Source organism: Salarias fasciatus, chromosome 3 (assembly GCF_902148845.1).
Source record: "Salarias fasciatus chromosome 3, fSalaFa1.1, whole genome shotgun sequence".
Taxonomy (NCBI): Eukaryota; Metazoa; Chordata; class Actinopteri; order Blenniiformes; family Blenniidae; genus Salarias; species Salarias fasciatus.
In genome coordinates this window covers 7,620,270-7,638,425 of record NC_043747.1, presented here as the reverse complement: position 1 = coordinate 7,638,425, position 18,156 = coordinate 7,620,270, and the positions used below count along the sequence as shown (strand labels likewise).

At 46.1% G+C, this 18,156-nt stretch overlaps 1 protein-coding gene across 1 annotated transcript; it reads right to left on the bottom strand.

The window, feature by feature from the left end:
• Nucleotides 1-754: 754 nt before the first annotated feature.
• Nucleotides 755-17,493, bottom strand: LOC115386174 (gastrula zinc finger protein XlCGF57.1-like). Its single transcript, XM_030088396.1, has 3 exons — nt 16,253-17,493; nt 15,623-15,625; nt 755-1,208 (listed from the first exon to the last, which is right to left on the bottom strand). The coding sequence occupies exons 1-3, from the start codon at nt 17,491-17,493 to the stop codon at nt 755-757; spliced, it is 1,698 nt and encodes a 565-aa protein (XP_029944256.1).
• Nucleotides 17,494-18,156: the final 663 nt, after the last annotated feature.

Genomic DNA, 18,156 nt, shown 5'->3' with positions numbered 1-18,156 from the left:
AAATGAAAATGGTAAGAGAAGTATTTTCAAGCTTCACGACCAGAATGAATGTAAAATATGGAGATTCTGAAGGAAACTGCTCCCTTTATCTGCACAAAACATAAACAGGATCCTTACATGAATACACTCCTTCATGAAGTGAACTTCAACCCTCTTTTCAAAGCCTTTCAAAGAGTCAACAAACAACATTCCAAATGTCCAGCTCTGATTTTCCCTCCAAATATCTTTTTTTTAACTGAAGTCTGAGAACAACTAAAACATTGAATGAACAAAGAACAGCAGAGCAAAAAAAGCATATAACAAATGAAACATATGCACCAAAAAATAAAAACAAACAAAAAAAGTCAGTATAGTTAAAAAAAAGCATCAAACAGTGCGCAAATATGAACTGTTTTAACAGCTTTCATGAGATCCAAATACCCAAGCTTGTAGCTCCTGCTGTGTGGTGTAATGGTTCTGCTGTGGAACTGTTCCAGAAATGGCCAGAAGGGAAAACACAAAACACTTCACCCGCTGCTAGAGAAAAGTGGATTTTTCAAGCTGGCTCCCGGCTTCTGTACATAAAAACTCGGATGAAGCGTCGCAATTTTTGGGGTGAGAAAAAAAAAATATACCGGAATGTGTGTTTATATATACATAAAATCTATTTGGAAACTGCTAAGCAAAAAGTCCCGATACTTAAGTGCCTCAACTTTTTCCCCACCCCAAATGTCAAAAATCAATTATTTGACTTTTCATGTGGCTCACCAACAACTCAGGGTAAGGAAATCTTTTCCAACATTCCACAAGAACGTGGCTTCAAACCTGTGTGAGTTTTCATGTGAACCGTAACATACTTGCGTCTACTGAAGGTTTTTCCACATGATTCACAAGAATATGGCTTTTCACCAGTGTGGGTTGTCATGTGAATTTTTAAACTACTACATTGACTGAAACGTTTCCCACATGTTTCACACAAATATGGCTTCTCACCAGTGTGTGTTCTGATGTGAATTTTCAAATTGCTACGTGTAATGAAACTTCTCTCACAAGTTTCACAAGAAAATGGCTTTTCACCAGTGTGAGTTCTCGTGTGAATTTTTAAACTACAACATTGACTGAATCTTTTCCCACATGTTTCACAGGAATATGGCTTCTCACCAGGGTGAGTTCTCACGTGAATCTTCAAATGTGTCCTTTCACGGAAGCTCTTGCCACATGTTTCACATGTTATGTTCTTATTATTGACTGTTTCGACCTTCTGACACAATTCATGTTTCTTTCTGACAATTTTCCCACATGTTTCATCACAAAGAAGCTTTTCACAGTCAGCCTGCTTCTCTGACACAGGAAAGTTCTCCACACGGTCACTATGAAACATGCTGATTATCTTCACATCTGTATTTATAGTTGATTTTGAGTCCAGATGTTTTTTCACATGGTGGACTTCAGCATCACCAGAGAGGAGCTGCTCAGTGTCCGGTACTTCTTCTGGTTCACTCAGGTCACTTTGCTCCTTAATAGAGAGAACCTTAAAGGAATCACTTTCAAACTCCAGAACAAGTCGCTCTCCCTTCTGGCTGGTACCAAGTTCCTCCTGCTCCTCAATCAGTGGAGGTTCTGGTTCTTCCGGCTCCTCTTTAACCTTTAACCTGAAAAGCTGCTCCTCACAGTCATGGTGCTGTAGGAGCTCTGCAAGGACAAAAAGTACACTATAAAAGATCAGTTACATTACTTCTGCAGTTCCAGCTTAAAAAAAATACAACTCAGACTCAAGCAGTGAAACTGAAAACTTTCATTCAAATTCCAAAAATAGCTGAAAGTTGAAAATCCTTCATTAGTTCTGAGGCAGTGTGGCTTCTAACTACTGGCCGTCTATAAATACCCCTGCTCCGCCCTTCCTCTTCCTCCCTCATGGGGCTGACAGACATGTGGCTGCTGTCCTGACGGCCTGTCTGTGTGGGATAGTGTTGGGTTTTCCACCAAGGTACGCATGTCCTGTTGCTCTTTAATCCACTTAGCAGCCTCAGCAGTGTATTTACCCCAGCCCTGCGCTTCACAGCTGTGTGAACTGACTGGGAGCTGGAGTGCCCTGGAGTCTGTGTGGGCGCTGCTGCTGTATTGGGCTGTGTGTGCTCCCCTTCATGCTGCCAGGTGTGTCAATCCCTCCTCGGTAGGAAATGGTGATTTATTGTTTTGATTAATTTCATTATTTTGGTATGATTTCATGATTTGTGTTACAGTAGTGCAGTCACCGGCTGTAGCGACTCCTGGGCTTTACTGCTGTTTTGGCTCCCTTGTCTGGATGTGCGTGGCACCTAATCGTCGTGCCGCGGCCTCCTCAGTGCACCCTGCTGCCCTAGGGGCATGATGGACAGTCTGAGCTCCTGAAGGAGTGTGAACCACCATTTATTTTGATTTCTTTTTCATTCATTCATTCATTTTCCGCCGCTTTATCCCTTTCGGGGTTGCGGGTGGCTGGAGCCGATCCCAGCTGCTGTGGGCGAAGGCGGGGTACACCCTGGACAGTTCGCCAGTCTGTCGCAGAGCTGACATATATAGACAAACAACCATTCACTCATACCTAGGGGCAATTTAGGGTGATCAATTAACCTACCATGCATGTTTTTAGACCGTGGGAGGAAGCCGGAGTACCCGGAGGGAACCCACGCACACACGGGGAGAACGTGCAAACTCCACACAGAAAGGCCCCGAGCCCCGGCCGGTATTTGAACCCAGGACCTTCTTGCTGTGAGGCAAGAGCGCTAACCACCACGCCACCGTGCGGCCCAATTTCTTTTTGCTTTTCTTATTTCTTCTGTTGAATTGAGAGCATTAGGGATTACTTTTGTCTCGTTTCTTTTGATTCCTTTGTTTATTTTAAGTATTTCATATTTATTTCTGTCTTTGTCATTTTGCATAAATTACTTTGTTCTCTTTTTTCTTTAGAATATTGTTTAGGTATTGGACTTTTTTTGGGGGTATGAGGGCTGCCATTGTTGCGTGAGCCTAATTGTTTTTCTTTTCTTTTGACAGGTGCTGGGGGCTCCGGAGCGGCAGCGGTTCCCTGGTGGTGGTCCCTTTTTCACTTTTTGTTTGCTGTGTCACGGATGCTGTGTGTTTTTGGATTCTTCCCCCTTTCTGTTACCACTGTAATGGTAAGCCCCAGCCCTGTCTAGTTCAGTTTTCTTTGGCAGGCCTCAACCCCTCATTAATTTTGAGTTAGTCTGCTGATTTTAACATTTGGAATTTAATAAAGTTTGTTTTAATTTGAAATCATGTCTCCGTTCTGGTGAATCATTTCAACCTGCAGGTCCTTGTTTTTTTTTTTTAATTTTGTTTAGCATTTGAGATCCTGGGGTGCAAGTCCCCAGGTGGCGTTGTCTTTGGTTTGTTTTGTTCATCACACCACTTGTCCTGCTGCAATCTACAGGGATAAATTTACAAAGTCACAACAGCAAAGTGACAGTATCATGATTCTGTCAAACTGCCTGTGAGCTGGCCCCGCATCCCATCCTCCATCAATGAGGAGAAAGACCAGGAGGAACCAAGTGACTAACAAGCGACAAAGTGAAAGTATGACAACATCCGTCCATTTTCAACCGCTTATCTGGGACCGGCTCACTTGGGCAGCAGTCTCAGCAGGGATGCCCAGACTTCCCTGTCCCCAGACACCTCCTCCAGCTCTTTCAGGAGGATCATGAGGTGTTTCCAGGCCAATGGAGCAACATCGTGTCTCCAGTACGTCCTGGGTCTTTCCCAGTGCCTCCTCCCAGTGGGATGTGTCCAGGAGGCGTCCTAAACGGATGCCTGAGCCAAGTCAGCTGGCTCCTCTTGATGTGGAGGAGTAGCGGCTCTACTCTGAGCTCCTCCCTGGTGACTGAGCTCCTCACCTTATCTCTAAGGGAGCGCCCAGCCACGGTGTGTGCGTTCGTGTGCATCCGGGCTCCTCCAGGTGGGTCCAGGGAAGAAGACAGTTTGGAACATTTGCAGTCTGAATAGAATAATCTGCGGCACTTTGACACCATAACTGAAAAACTAACATTCTTGCATTGCCTCCAATTGTGAAAGGGATACTTCATCAAAATTTTGAACTATCCATTAAACATGACATCAAAATGCTGTGGAAAAAGTCTGTTTTGGAGATAGAAATCCAAATTTCAGGATTCCAACATTTTGGACAAATTTTTAATGAACAATGAAAACTTGGTCCGAGGCGGAGGTCCAAAAGTAGTTCCTCCAAGCATTGTGATACAACGTAGTGAGATCTTACTCAAACCGCTGCTGCCCTGTGCTTTGCATGGCCTACAAGTTCAGTCTAAATTATGGCAGCTGTGTTATGAATCAGTCACATTTATTTCACAAGAAATATGACACAAGAAAGACTCCAGATCAGAAGGCTGCGTGTTTGAATCACGTCATGGTCACCAATGTGGAGATCGCAGAAGGAGGAGACGGACGAGGGATACGGTTCAAGTGTGGTTTATTCTTCACACACGCCAGTGACAGCTGTCATCCCAGCAAGCGACATTGACAGGTGACTTCCGCCTTTATGGTGACTTCCACCAGTGCACACACCTCCTCACGTCAGCCAGCCCCGCCCCTTCTAATGTGAGAATTCCCTGCTACACAGACACCACAGTCACATGTTATTAAGGTTTGTGTTCACTACAAGTGTTAGGGATGAAACAGTGGCTGAGGAGTAAAATGGGTGGAGTTATCGAGATCTGACCAATCAGAACAATGGAGAGTCTCGAGGAGCGATAAGAGGAAACAATGAGAGATGCCCTGTTGGCTCCTTTCTGCTCCGTCGGCAGAATCTTTATTGACACATTTCATAAATTTCACATTTCATCAATTTCTCAGAACGTCAATGCACCCATAATGCTTACAAATCGTCGTCTGTATTCAGAACATAAAAAATGCATCTGTTTTATGAAATTAATTACTTCCTCCAAAACTCGATCTCTGTAAAAAAACAAACAAAAAAAGAAAGAGCGAGAGTGCGCAGGCTCCGTTACCTCACGACCGTCACTCACTGACAGTTCTGGACGTCCGGAACAGTTTTAAGCTTATGAAAAACGCAATCAACACGCTGTCTCAAATAATCAAACAATATTCAAACTTAGCTACAACACACCGGAGCCATGAATCACATCTCAACTCGGGGGCAACATAATAAAAAACAGACAGCGCAATGCGTCCATCCGGAACTATTAAATCCTGTTGACAGCGCTGCAGGTCTTCATCTTCCCATCCAACCACCAGACCCGCTCCAATGCGAATACAAGCCTTCCCCAACAACTTATTATTATTGTTTTGTGTTTTCCAACATTTTAGGGAAGTTAACCGACCTGTCGATAAGAGGAAACAATAAGAGACGATGAGGGTGGGGGGTTCTTTTCTTTTCCAAAGCCCTCTGTTCTCAAACTGTGGTACGCGTACCACTGGTGGTATGTGAGCTCCCTCTAGTGGTACGCGGGGGAATCACAGAAACGTATATATTCTTTGAAGATTACTTAAAAGTCAGAACTTTCAGAAACAAATAATGCCACCAAAATACATGATCATTTCAAATTAAAACACGTGAAATCCACTGCAATTCACATTTAGTTTTTCTCTTCTAATATAATGTGTTGGACTGGTCACGTTCAGTCACGTAGTAGTCATCAACGATTAAACTAGCTTAGCTTCACCGTCATGAGCGTGCAGAGGTGAAACGAGAGGTCCGAAAACTCTACAAATGTGGCTCCAAACAGGAGCTATTAGGAAAAGAAGTGCAGAACAGGAGGAGGATACAACTAGCAGCCTTGCTGAAACTGAAGTTGACGACACTGAAGGGAACACGAGGCTATCAGGTGGCTAATTAAGCAGCGTAGCTGAAACGTCACCGGCATCTGCTAGCGTTAGCAACAAATGACGCTGCGAGAGAGAGAGAGAGAGAGAGAGAGAGAGAGAGAAAATGTAAGTGAGAGGGAGAGTTGCCCTGTCACGCACCGTGCCCCTCCAGCCATGTGGTGGCGCTCTGGGCCGGTTTTGGTTTTGTTTCCCCATTTTTCCATGCCCTGTCTCTCCTGCTTGTCTGTTCCTCATGTTCTCCTGCCTGGTCTCCTTCCTCGTTAGTGCCCTAATGTGCCTCACCTGTGTCCACCTTATTTAAAGCCTGTATCCCTCACTTGTCCTTGTTGGTTCGTTGTGAGTGTTGTCCGCGTGTTCCATGTCCCTGCCTGCACCTCAGCTCTCGTTCCTGTATCTGGATCCCTTCAATAAACCACCTGAACTCTGCCTACTGCCTGCGCCTGGGTCCTTCCGCCCCGCACCCGTGACAGAACGAACCGACCACGTCTGGACCCAGCAGGCAGTAAGTCCTACCCCCCGGATCGTCTGCCTCTGGCCGCCGCCGGCGCAGCTCGCGCCCCCGGATTGTCTGCCTGTGGCCGCTGCCGGCGAAGCTGCTTGCCCCCGGACTATGTGCCTATGGCCCCCCGCCGGCGAAAGAAGCCCGCGCCCCTCCAGGGCGTGTGCTGGCAAGGCTGCTCGCCCCGGCGATAGACGCCCGTGCCCTCTGGGCGTGTGCCGGCGAGGCTGCTCGCCCCCGGACCGTGTGCCTATGGCCCCCTCCCCCGCCGGCGAGAGAAGCTCGCCCCCCGATCGTGTGCCGCCATGCAGTCCCGACCCGTCCTGTTCCCGTTTGCTGCCGGCGTTCCTGTTCCCGTTTGCTGCCGGCGTTCCTGTTCCCGTTTGCTGCCGGCGTTCCTGTTTGCTGCCGGCGACCCGTCCCTATTCCGTCCTGGCTGCTGAGGTGCAGAACTGGTTCCTGTCCCCGTCCCAGTCCGAGTCTTGTCCCCGTCCCAGTCCGAGTCTTGTCCCCGTCCCAGTCCGAGTCTTGTCCCCGTCCCAGTCCGAGTCTTGTCCCCGTCCCAGTCCGAGTCTTGTCCCCGTCCCAGTCCGTGGGGTGGGGGGTTCTTTTCTTTTCCAAAGCCCTCTGTTCTCAAACTGTGGTACGCGTACCACTGGTGGTATGTGAGCTCCCTCTAGTGGTACGCGGGGGAATCACAGAAACGTATATATTCTTTGAAGATTACTTAAAAGTCAGAACTTTCAGAAACAAATAATGCCACCAAAATACATGATCATTTCAAATTAAAACACGTGAAATCCACTGCAATTCACATTTTGTTTTTCTCTTCTAATATAATGTGTTGGACTGGTCACGTTCAGTCACGTAGTAGTCATCAATGATTAAACTAGCTTAGCTTCACCGTCATGAGCGTGCAGAGGTGAAACGAGAGGTCCGAAAACTCTACAAATGTGGCTCCAAACAGGAGCTATTAGGAAAAGAAGTGCAGAACAGGAGGAGGATACAACTAGCAGCCTTGCTGAAACTGAAGTTGACGACACTGAAGGGAACACGAGGCTATCAGGTGGCTAATTAAGCAGCGTAGCTGAAACGTCACCGGCATCTGCTAGCGTTAGCAACAAATGACGCTGCGAGAGAGAGAGAGAGAGAGAGAGAGAGAGAGAGAGAAAATGTAAGTGAGAGGGAGAGTTGCCCTGTCACGCACCGTGCCCCTCCAGCCATGTGGTGGCGCTCTGGGCCGGTTTTGGTTTTGTTTCCCCATTTTTCCATGCCCTGTCTCTCCTGCTTGTCTGTTCCTCATGTTCTCCTGCCTGGTCTCCTTCCTCGTTAGTGCCCTAATGTGCCTCACCTGTGTCCACCTTATTTAAAGCCTGTATCCCTCACTTGTCCTTGTTGGTTCGTTGTGAGTGTTGTCCGCGTGTTCCATGTCCCTGCCTGCACCTCAGCTCTCGTTCCTGTATCTGGATCCCTTCAATAAACCACCTGAACTCTGCCTACTGCCTGCGCCTGGGTCCTTCCGCCCCGCACCCGTGACTGAACGAACCGACCACGTCTGGACCCAGCAGGCAGTAAGTCCTACCCCCCGGATCGTCTGCCTCTGGCCGCCGCCGGCGCAGCTCGCGCCCCCGGATTGTCTGCCTGTGGCCGCTGCCGGCGAAGCTGCTTGCCCCCGGACTATGTGCCTATGGCCCCCCGCCGGCGAAAGAAGCCCGCGCCCCTCCAGGGCGTGTGCTGGCAAGGCTGCTCGCCCCGGCGATAGACGCCCGTGCCCTCTGGGCGTGTGCCGGCGAGGCTGCTCGCCCCCGGACCGTGTGCCTATGGCCCCCTCCCCCGCCGGCGAGAGAAGCTCGCCCCCCGATCGTGTGCCGCCATGCAGTCCCGACCCGTCCTGTTCCCGTTTGCTGCCGGCGTTCCTGTTCCCGTTTCTGCCGGCGTTCCTGTTCCCGTTTGCTGCCGGCGTTCCTGTTCCCGTTTGCTGCCGGCGTTCCTGTTCCCGTTTGCTGCCAGCGTTCCTGTTTGCTGCCGGCGACCCGTCCCTATTCTGTCCTGGCTGCTGAGGTGCAGAACTGGTTCCTGTCCCCGTCCCAGTCCGAGCCTTGTCCCTTGTCCCCGTCCGAGCCTTGTCCCTTGTCCCCGTCCGAGCCTTGTCCCTTGTCCCCGTCCGAGCCTTGTCCCCGTCCGAGCCTTGTGCCTTGTCCCCGTCCGAGCCTTGTGCCTTGTCCCCGTCCGAGCCTTGTGCCTTGTCCCCGTCCGAGCCTTGTGCCTTGTCCCCGTCCGAGCCTTGTGCCTTGTCCCCGTCCGAGCCTTGTGCCCGTCCCCGTCCGAGCCTTGTGCCCGTCCCCGTCCGAGCCTTGTGCCCGTCCCCGTCCGAGCCTTGTGCCCGTCCCCGTCCGAGCCTTGTGCCCGTCCCCGTCCGAGCCTTGTGCCCGTCCCCGTCCGAGCCTTGTCCCCGTCCCCGTCCGAGCCTTGTCCCCGTCCCAGTCCTTGTCCCCGTCCCAGTCCGAGCCTTGTCCCCGTCCCCGTCCGAGCCTTGTCCCCGTCCCCGTCCGAGCCTTGTCCCCGTCCCAGTCCGAGCCTTGTCCCCGTCCCAGTCCGAGCCTTGTCCCCGTCCCAGTCCGAGCCTTGTCCCCGTCCCAGTCCGAGCCTTGTCCCCGTCCCAGTCCGAGCCTTGTCCCCGTCCCAGTCCGAGCCTTGTCCCCGTCCCAGTCCGAGCCTTGTCCCCGTCCCAGTCCGAGCCTTGTCCCCGTCCCAGTCCGAGCCTTGTCCCCGTCCCAGTCCGAGCCTTGTCCCCGTCCCAGTCCGAGCCTTGTCCCCGTCCCAGTCCGAGCCTTGTCCCCGTCCCAGTCCGAGCCTGCCCTCCTCTGCCTTGTGCGCCAGGAGGCGCACATGGAGAGGGGGGTACTGTCACGCACCGTGCCCCTCCAGCCATGTGGTGGCACTCTGGGCCGGTTTTGGTTTTGTTTCCCCATTTTTCCATGCCCTGTCTCTCCTGCTTGTCTGTTCCTCATGTTCTCCTGCCTGGTCTCCTTCCTCGTTAGTGCCCTAATGTGCCTCACCTGTGTCCACCTTATTTAAAGCCTGTATCCCTCACTTGTCCTTGTCAGTTCGTTGTGAGTGTTGTCCGCATGTTCCATGTCCCTGCCTGCACCTCAGCTCTCGTTCCTGTATCTGGATCCCTTCAATAAACCACCTGAACTCTGCCTACTGCCTGCGCCTGGGTCCTTCCGCCCCGCACCCGTGACATGCCCCTTTGTGTGTGACAGTTCTAGTGTTATGCCTTTGCTAACTGTGGCTGACAGAATTAAACAAAAAGACCAAGACTATCAGAAATATATCTGCTTCCTGTGGGTTTTTTTTTTTTTTTTTACTTTGGTCATAATGGTGGTACTTGGGAAGCCTAATTTTTTTCTGAGGTGGTACTCGGTTTAAAAAGTTTGAGAAACACTGTCCTAAGCCATATAACAACCTCCATCCACGGACACCGATGGACTGTCAGGATGGGAACTCCAAACTCTCAACCGGACTCGGTTCGCCACAGAGCTCAGACACTTAGAATAATTTCTGATCCGTTTCTGAGCGCCTGCCCCGGGGCTGCGCGCTCTGATCTGGAAGTCTGCCTTTCTTCTCCACGGAGCTCAAAACGTTCCACACTTACAATTATTCCAGAGCATGTGCTCCTCTGTGGGGCTCCAGGCCTGGGGACAGCCACACTCAGTCCGACTCCGACCGTCTCTCCTGCTGTAACAGCTGTCATAGCGCCTGTCAGAGAACTTCACTGTCGGTCCGAGTGAAAGGACGGGGCTCAGTAATAGGTCAACTGCTCTGTCTTAACAGCCAAGTAATGACAGCAAAAAAACAGACTGATTTTTATAAATAACTTCGTAAAGTTTCTCAATTTACACAAGCTACCGCTGGAAATTTAGCACTGCCTTGATACGAGAGAAGCCAGCGAAGTGATTCTACGTGATATATGAGCATTAACGCACGGCCAGACACCAATTAGATGCTTTGTCCAAAGTGTGAAACACTTAAGGCCCACCCAACTCGCTCTGATTGGCTAAAACTCCTTAACATTGAGTACCACTGGTAGTTAGAACTGTCAATGACTGGTTACAGAGAGAAAAAATACCCCCCAAAAAACCCAAAATATCTCTATGCTGAGGTCTTCAAGCCCTGTTATCATCACAGCACACCATTAAGAGACGTGTGATTTAATTAGGTTGACAAGTTTTACTGCCTCATCCAGGACCGCGCTCAGCTCTTCAGGCATCAACTTGGTCGCCAAAGCATGGCGATGAACGATGCAATGTGACCAAACAGCGGCGGGCGCAACCGCTTCACCAGACCGCTGCGGCGGCCTGTCATTGCCCTCGCACCATCAGTACATATTTCACAACAGCCCAGTCAATGTGATTCTCCTGAATGAAGTCATTCAAAGCCTTAATCATTTCTGCAGGTGTAGTGCGAGCCGGCAGAGGATGGAAAAATAGAAACTCCTCCTGGACACCCAGCTCTTTAATAAAACGTGCATACACCATTAGCTGTGCACAGTTAGCTACATCAGTGGATTGGTCTAGTTGAATGGAGAAGAAAGGCTCTCACGGAGAACGTCCAGCGCCTGCTGCTTCACATCAGCTGCCATGTCGGAGATGCGGCGCTGGATGGTGTCAGACGTCGGGATGGCTTCCAGCTTCGTCCATTAGTACCGAAGACATATCTTTGGCAGCAAGGAGGAGCAATGTCTCACCAATGTTGTGGGGTTTCCCCGTCTTCGCAATGCGTAACACTATGCAGTACGATGCTTCGTGTTTTGGTATTCACAGTGCCAAACACTTCCATGACTTTCTTCTGTGACCGCAATTCATTAAGTTTCTGATCAAAAAAACTCCGGCGGCTTAGTCGTTAAACTTTGATGCTTGGTTTCAATCTGACGCTGGAGTTTACACGGTCGCATGCTGTCGTTAGCTAGCACCTCTGTGCAGATAACACACTGTGGCAGCGGAGCATCATCAGGAACAATACATGAAAAGTAAAACTTTAAATAATCACCTCCTCCGTTTTCTGCTCGCCCCAGACTCTGTGCCCTCTCTCACTTTCACTTGAGATCCTAAAAATAGATCCATCTTGCCTCTTGCCAGATATTTACACTTTTTCTTTCTTTTGAAGTTAACTGTTTCTCTCGTCGCACCTCCCCTGAAGCCCTCTGGCGCCCCCCAGGGGAGGCGCGCCTCACACTTTGAAAGCCGCTGCTGTAGAGAATTTGGAATTTCCTCAATAAGTTCAGTTAGGGCCCGTGTTGTTGACCGGTTAGTTCTTAATTCAAATTGACTTTCTGAGAGAGTAAATCAAGTTTTTCTGTGAAATTATCTAATCTGTCATTAAAGATTTTCTCAAGGATTTTGGAGAATTGTGGGAAAAGAGAAACTGGTCCACATTTTGTGAAGTGGTGCTTGTCGCTATTCTTGTACAGAAGTGGGACTTTCACTGTTTTGATTTTATTTGAAAATTGTCCTGTTTGAAATGATGAATTTCAAATGCAGGCTCATGGTTTGGAAATTCCCAACATAACTAATTTAAATACAAACATGTCAATGTCCTCACAGTCCGGGGATGTTTTATTACAATTAATAACAGTTTCTGTTATTTCTTTATCGTCAGTGGCCTGGAGAAATAGAATTTGGGTTTTTATCGATTAATATGCCATCAACATCTGTAGGAGAGGGAATTTTTATGCAAGGTTTCCTACTATATTAACAAAAATCCTAAAGCTTGTTCACCACCAGGTCCATATTATTGATCTTTATTTACATTAAGAGCTTAACATACATTTCAGACAGTGAATCTATATCTTAAAGTTCTGGCTGCTGTTTACTTTTGAGATGAGAAATCTCTCTATATTCTGCACGACTCACTGATACTAGCTTATCTAACTTACTGTGTGGAAGAGTGGGGAAAAAAGAAGTTCCCTGAAAAGAATCATTTTGCAAAAAAAGAGCAAGAATTATGTGGAACCTACAAATCCATGTTTGTACCAATCGAAGAACTTCAAAATTTTGGGATCTTGTGGAGTTTAATACACACATATAGTGTTGACTCCTTTATATTATCGATGTAATTGGATGTTCTGCTTTTCTTTCATTGCTTTGATTGTTCATTTATTTTTTACATGTTTGAAATAAAGCTTTCTAATTAAATCAAGCAATATTTCCTTTTTGGGTGAAAAAAGGACATGCTGTGTTTCCTAAAGAGGAATGCTGTGTTGTTGCTGTTATTACACTTCCACAAGTATAAACCAAACAGCCATAACGATGGAGATCCTCCATCAGTCACATTCATGTGTTCATTCAGACGTTTCCATACCTGTCCTGTGTGACCTGACCTGAGATTCCCCGATCATTTTGATCAGTCTGCGCTGACGAGCAATCTCCTCCTTGTAGTTATTGGTAGTTTGTTCAAACATGGTGAAGATTCCTCCAGCAGCAGCAGCAGTTAGTCCCTCGATGAAAAACTCTCACAAAGCCTGAAGTGAACTCGTCGTTGCTAATGGAGATGAAATATTTCCTCTGTGAGATACAAACACACAGCTGTTATATGTTCTGAACTACAGTGAAAGCTGCTTCTTTCTCTCAATTATGTCGAGGATCACAAACAACAGTCAGCTTCATACTGACACCCAGAGTTTGAGAAATACTGAGGTCCACCACCAACTATCCCCCTGAACATTAGTTACAAAGAATACATGAAAATCTCACTGAAATGGAAACATTAAAAACAACAGAAGTGACTTCAATGTGTAAATGTGTGTGTAAACATGCTCAAAATCCTTCACTGATACAAACTACATGTGTTGTTTGTGTATTAAATAACATCCAAACAGCACAGAATGCAGAATCTTCTGAAGCTGAACATCTAAACCAGAGAGATTTCTCCTCCCACTTCATGTTGTGGAATAAAAGTTTTCACTTTGGCCCAAATTATAGTTAGAACTCCTAAACTGATGCTTCAGAAGGCAGAGTTTATTCTACTCTGTTCATGTTTTCTTGTTGTATCTGGCTGGATCAAGGTCAGTTGGAGAAATGTCTTTTCTCAGCTTCGTTTCTCACTCTGCTCTCCTTCAGTGTTTTTCCATCTTGTCCTCATGCCCTCAGGCTCCTCTTCTGTGTCCTCCTGTTTTTCACAAACTGCTCCCTCTCTCAACCGATGATTTATTTATCAATCATCACCTCTCTGTCTTTCCATCACACTCTCCCTCCCAAAGCCGAGCTTTGTTTGGAACATTCTTTGCATTATGTGAATAAAGTAAACCCAGGATAAATGGAAATTCAGAAAAATCTACCTGTAAAACCAAGAAAAAGTAACTTTTGAAACAGAAATATCACGAGACTTTTTGAGCAGACACTGCTCACAAAACGGGACAAATGAATCAAACTACGTCGTAAATTGACAGAAATGACTCAAGATAAACTTGAAAAATTCAGTGATTTCGAATGGAGAGAAGTGTACCAACTCTTATTTGGACAAAAGTGGAATTGAAGTACAATATTGACACCTGATTACCTGATTTGTCTTCCCGCCACACAGTCGCGCTTCTTCTTCGTGGATGTTAATTTTGGCTGCTTCGTGTTGTTCTTCTTCTCCTTCAGTTCGCAAATGTCTAAAAGCTTTTGAGATACATTAGCGCCACCTGCTGTGCTGGAGTGTGACTCAAACTTCATTTCTTTTTATTTGAGGGTTTACGGGAGGCTGGAATATTGTATTTTTGTTTGTTTTGAACATCTATCAGCTTTATGATCATAATCTATCACATCAGCATGTAATCAGATGTTTTGAGTGAAACACAGCACCTTTCAACCAATTTCTGACTGGTTGTAAATTGTCCTGAATGATTCAACAAATCTTAAGAATCTCTGATTTTCTCATTAAAATTAATTTCCCTGTTTACATCGTATTTAACACATTTCACCGGCATGGATGAAACTACATGAATGCTGATTGTGACCAATTTACTGGCAGAATACCTTGGCTTTGACTGAGGAATGGATGACATAGGTTGATGAATGTGAAAGAAAAAAAAAATCAGTGAAGTATAGTCTCGGCGCCGAATACGGCTGGGAAAATATGCTTGTTTACTGATTACATATGTTTACTGATTCAATGTTTTACAGTTTGGAGATTTCAGTTAAATTGTGATTCTTCAAATCTAACTTTTTTTTTTTTTTTTTTTTACATTTTTTTAGTTGGTTTTAAAACCCAGACCATGTGAAAAACTTTCATGAGAAGGTCTACAGACTATATCAGGAGTCATTTCCCCCCAAAAAATGCACATCACATGTGAGTGTAATTTTATTTCACTTTTCACTTTTCTTTTCAAAAACTTTGACTTATACATATACATATATATATATATATATATATATATATATATATATATATATATATATATATATATATATATGTGTGTGTGTGTGTGTGTGTGTGTGTGTGTGTATGGATGTATGTATAAGAGAAGCAAAAATAAAAGTTCAAAAAAATGTAGCTTTCTTAAAGGAATATTTGACCCAAACAACGATTTGGCCTCATTTTCTACTCACCCTCATGCTGAGCAACACTCTGGAGCACTTTTTTGATGTCTCAAATGCAGCCGGAGACCCGGGGGGATTTTCGTTGTCAGCAAACTTCCATATAACAGGGACCGATAGAGCCCGAAAGAAAAAGGTCCATAAAGTCCACAAAACGTGCCTATTTTCCTTCATGCTGCTCGTCCGCTGTAATCCTGGTGTCCTGAGCGGGTAACGTCCATAATTGATTCGAAACGAGGTCATTTAGTACATTTTTAGAGCCTAAACAGTGCAATTAAGCACAGTCGTCCCTGAAAGCGCGCACGCGTCTGGCTTGGTCTGCCATGGCTTCCATAGTTCAGGGTGCGCGCAGACATGCACTGCGGAAGTACGATATAGCACTGTTTACGCTCCTACCTAGGCCTACAGCGCCCTCTGGGGGTTTCTCAATGCAACTACACAACACGACACGACACAACACAACACAGGTTTTAACTCTGACCTCACGAGAAGCCATTTATAACAATAGGGGCTAATGCTATTATCCATATAAACATCTAGGGCCATACATCAGTGCTTGAAGCTCCTGCTGCGAGATGCAACGCTGTGTTTCCACCAGACACGGCGCAAATTTTTTTGCACAATGAGATTACATACAAAGTCAATGTAATTACGTGATTGGTGAGCAATGAAGTGGCGAGGGGCGAGCGTTTCCAGCAAAAATTCGCTCAACGCTTCATCTCTCACTGCTCAAGTTTAAATAACTGAACTTTTCAAGCAAATTTGCGACAGGACAGACCATCAGCGTGGAGGTCATCACAGACGTGCTGACGTAGGGCATGCAGGGCTCCGACCACGAGTGACGTGATGCCGCGGCGAGCGACGAGGGATTTTTTGCATATTTGTACCAGAGATAAAACTCGAGCGATATCATTTGTCGCATGAATTAACTCGCCTTCACCGCTTCTGGTGGAAACACGGGGTAAAGTTTCCACCGTGGATCCGTTCCGGAAACGGCCTCTCGGGAAAAAATTTTGCCCTCTGCAGGACAAAAGTGGGAATGATTTTTTAACCAGGCTCCTGAACATAAAACAAGAATGAAGCACCTCAAGTTTTTGGGGTAGGGGAAAAAAAATGTAATTCAAAAAAGCTGTTTTAAATCGCGAAGCAGAAAGTCCAGAGACATAAGTGACACAATGTATTTGTGATGGTTTTATATGGTTCACCAACGACTCAGGGGGAAAAACAGAAAAAAAATAACCAACTTTTCAGAATGACGCAGCTTTGAACCCCCGAGAATTCTCATGTAAATCTTCATATATCATCGCTCACTGAAGCTTTTCCCATGTTTCACAAGAATTTGTCACCAGTGTGAGTTCTCATGTGTTTCAACAAATGACCCCGTCTACAGAAACGTTTCCCACATGTTTCACAGGAATATGGCTTCTCACCAGTGTGAGTCCTCATGTGAGTCTTTAAATGACCCCGTTCACTGAAGCTTTTTCCACATGTTTCACATAAATGCGGTTTCTCACCAGTGTGAGTTTTCATGTGAGCCGTCAAATACCTCCGGCTAATGAAACGCTTCACGCATATTTCACAAGAAAATGGCTTCTCACCCGTGTGAGTTCTCACGTGAATCTTCAAATAACTCCGTTCACTGAATCTTTTTCCACACGTTTCACAAGAGTGCGGCTTCTCACCAGTGTGAGTTTTCATGTGTTCCAACAAATTATTCCGTTGACAAAAACATTTCTCACATGTTTCACAAGAATACGGCTTCTCACCAGTGTGAGTTCTCATGTGAATTTTCAAATGACAACGTAAACTGAAACTTCTCCCACATGTTTTACAAGAAAACAGCTTCTCTCCAGTGTGAGTTCTCATGTGAATCATCAAAACACTTCGTTGAATGAAACGTTTCCCACATGTTTCACAGGAATATGGCTTCTCACCAGTGTGAATTCTCATGTGAATCTTCAAATATCTCCGGTCACTGAAGCTTTTTCCACATGTGTCACATAAATGCGGTTTCTCACCAGTGTGAGTTCTCATGTGTTCCAACAAATGAACCCGTCTACAGAAACGTTTCCCACATGTTTCACAAGAAAACGGCTTCTCTCCAGTGTGAGATCTCATGTGAATCGTCAAATCACTTTGTTGAATGAAACGTTTCCCACATGTTTCACAAGAATATGGCTTCTCACCAGTGTGAAGTCTCATGTGAATTTTTAAAAGAGAACGTTTACTGAAACTTCTCCCACATGTTTCACAAGAAAACGGCTTCTCACCCGTGTGAGTTCTCATGTGAATCTTCAAATTACTTGGTTTAATGAAACTTTTGCCACATGTTTCACAGGAATATGGCTTCTCACCAGTGTGAATTCTCATGTGACTCTTCAAATATCTCCGTTCACGGAAGCTTTTGCCACATGTTTCACATATTACCTTCTTATTCGTGACCATTTCTACCTTCTGACATAATTCATATTTCTTACCAACAATTGTCCCACATGTTTCTTCACAAAGAAGCTTTTCACAGTCGGCCTGCTTCTCTGACACAGGAAGGTTCTCCACATGGTGTCTGTGAAACATGTTGATTATCTTCAGCTTTGTATTTACCGTTGATAATGAGTAAAGATGTTTTTTCACATCGCGGATTTCTGAGTCACCAGAGAGGAGCTGCTCAGTGTCCGGTACTTCTGCTGGTTCACTCAGGTCACTTTGTTCCTTAATAGAGGGAACCTTAAAGGAATCACTTTCAAATTTTAGAAAAGGTCGCTCTCCGTTCTGGCTGGTACCAAGTTCCATGTGCTCCTCAGTCAGTGGAGGTTCTGGTTCCTCTTTAACCTGAAGAAGTCCTGGTTCTTCTTCCTCTTCTTTTATCTTTGGAGGTTCTGGTTCCTCCTGCTGCACTTTAACCTGAAGAAATCTTGGTTCTTCTTCCTCTTTGATCTGTGGAGGTTCTGGTTCTTCCTGTTCTTCCTCTTTGAAGAGCTGCTCCTCACAGTCATGGTGTTGTAGGAGCTCTGCAGGGACAAAAAAAAAAAAAAAAAAAAAAAAAAAAAAAAAAAAAACACGATAAAAGATTAGTTACATTACTTCTACAGTTCCTGCTGCTCAAAAAAGCACAACTCAGACTCAAGCAGTGAAACTGAAAATTTTCATTCAGAATTGTCTTCATTGTCATCGCAACAAGTTACCGAAGTTACAAGTGCAACGAAATTGCATGGGTTTTTAAGACGTCCAGGCAGCCAA

What these genes read in the sequence shown, in the direction of transcription:
- LOC115386174 (XM_030088396.1), bottom strand. Translation starts at nt 17,493, where the DNA reads ATGTTTCACAGACACCATGTGGAGAACCTTCCTGTGTCAGAGAAGCAG.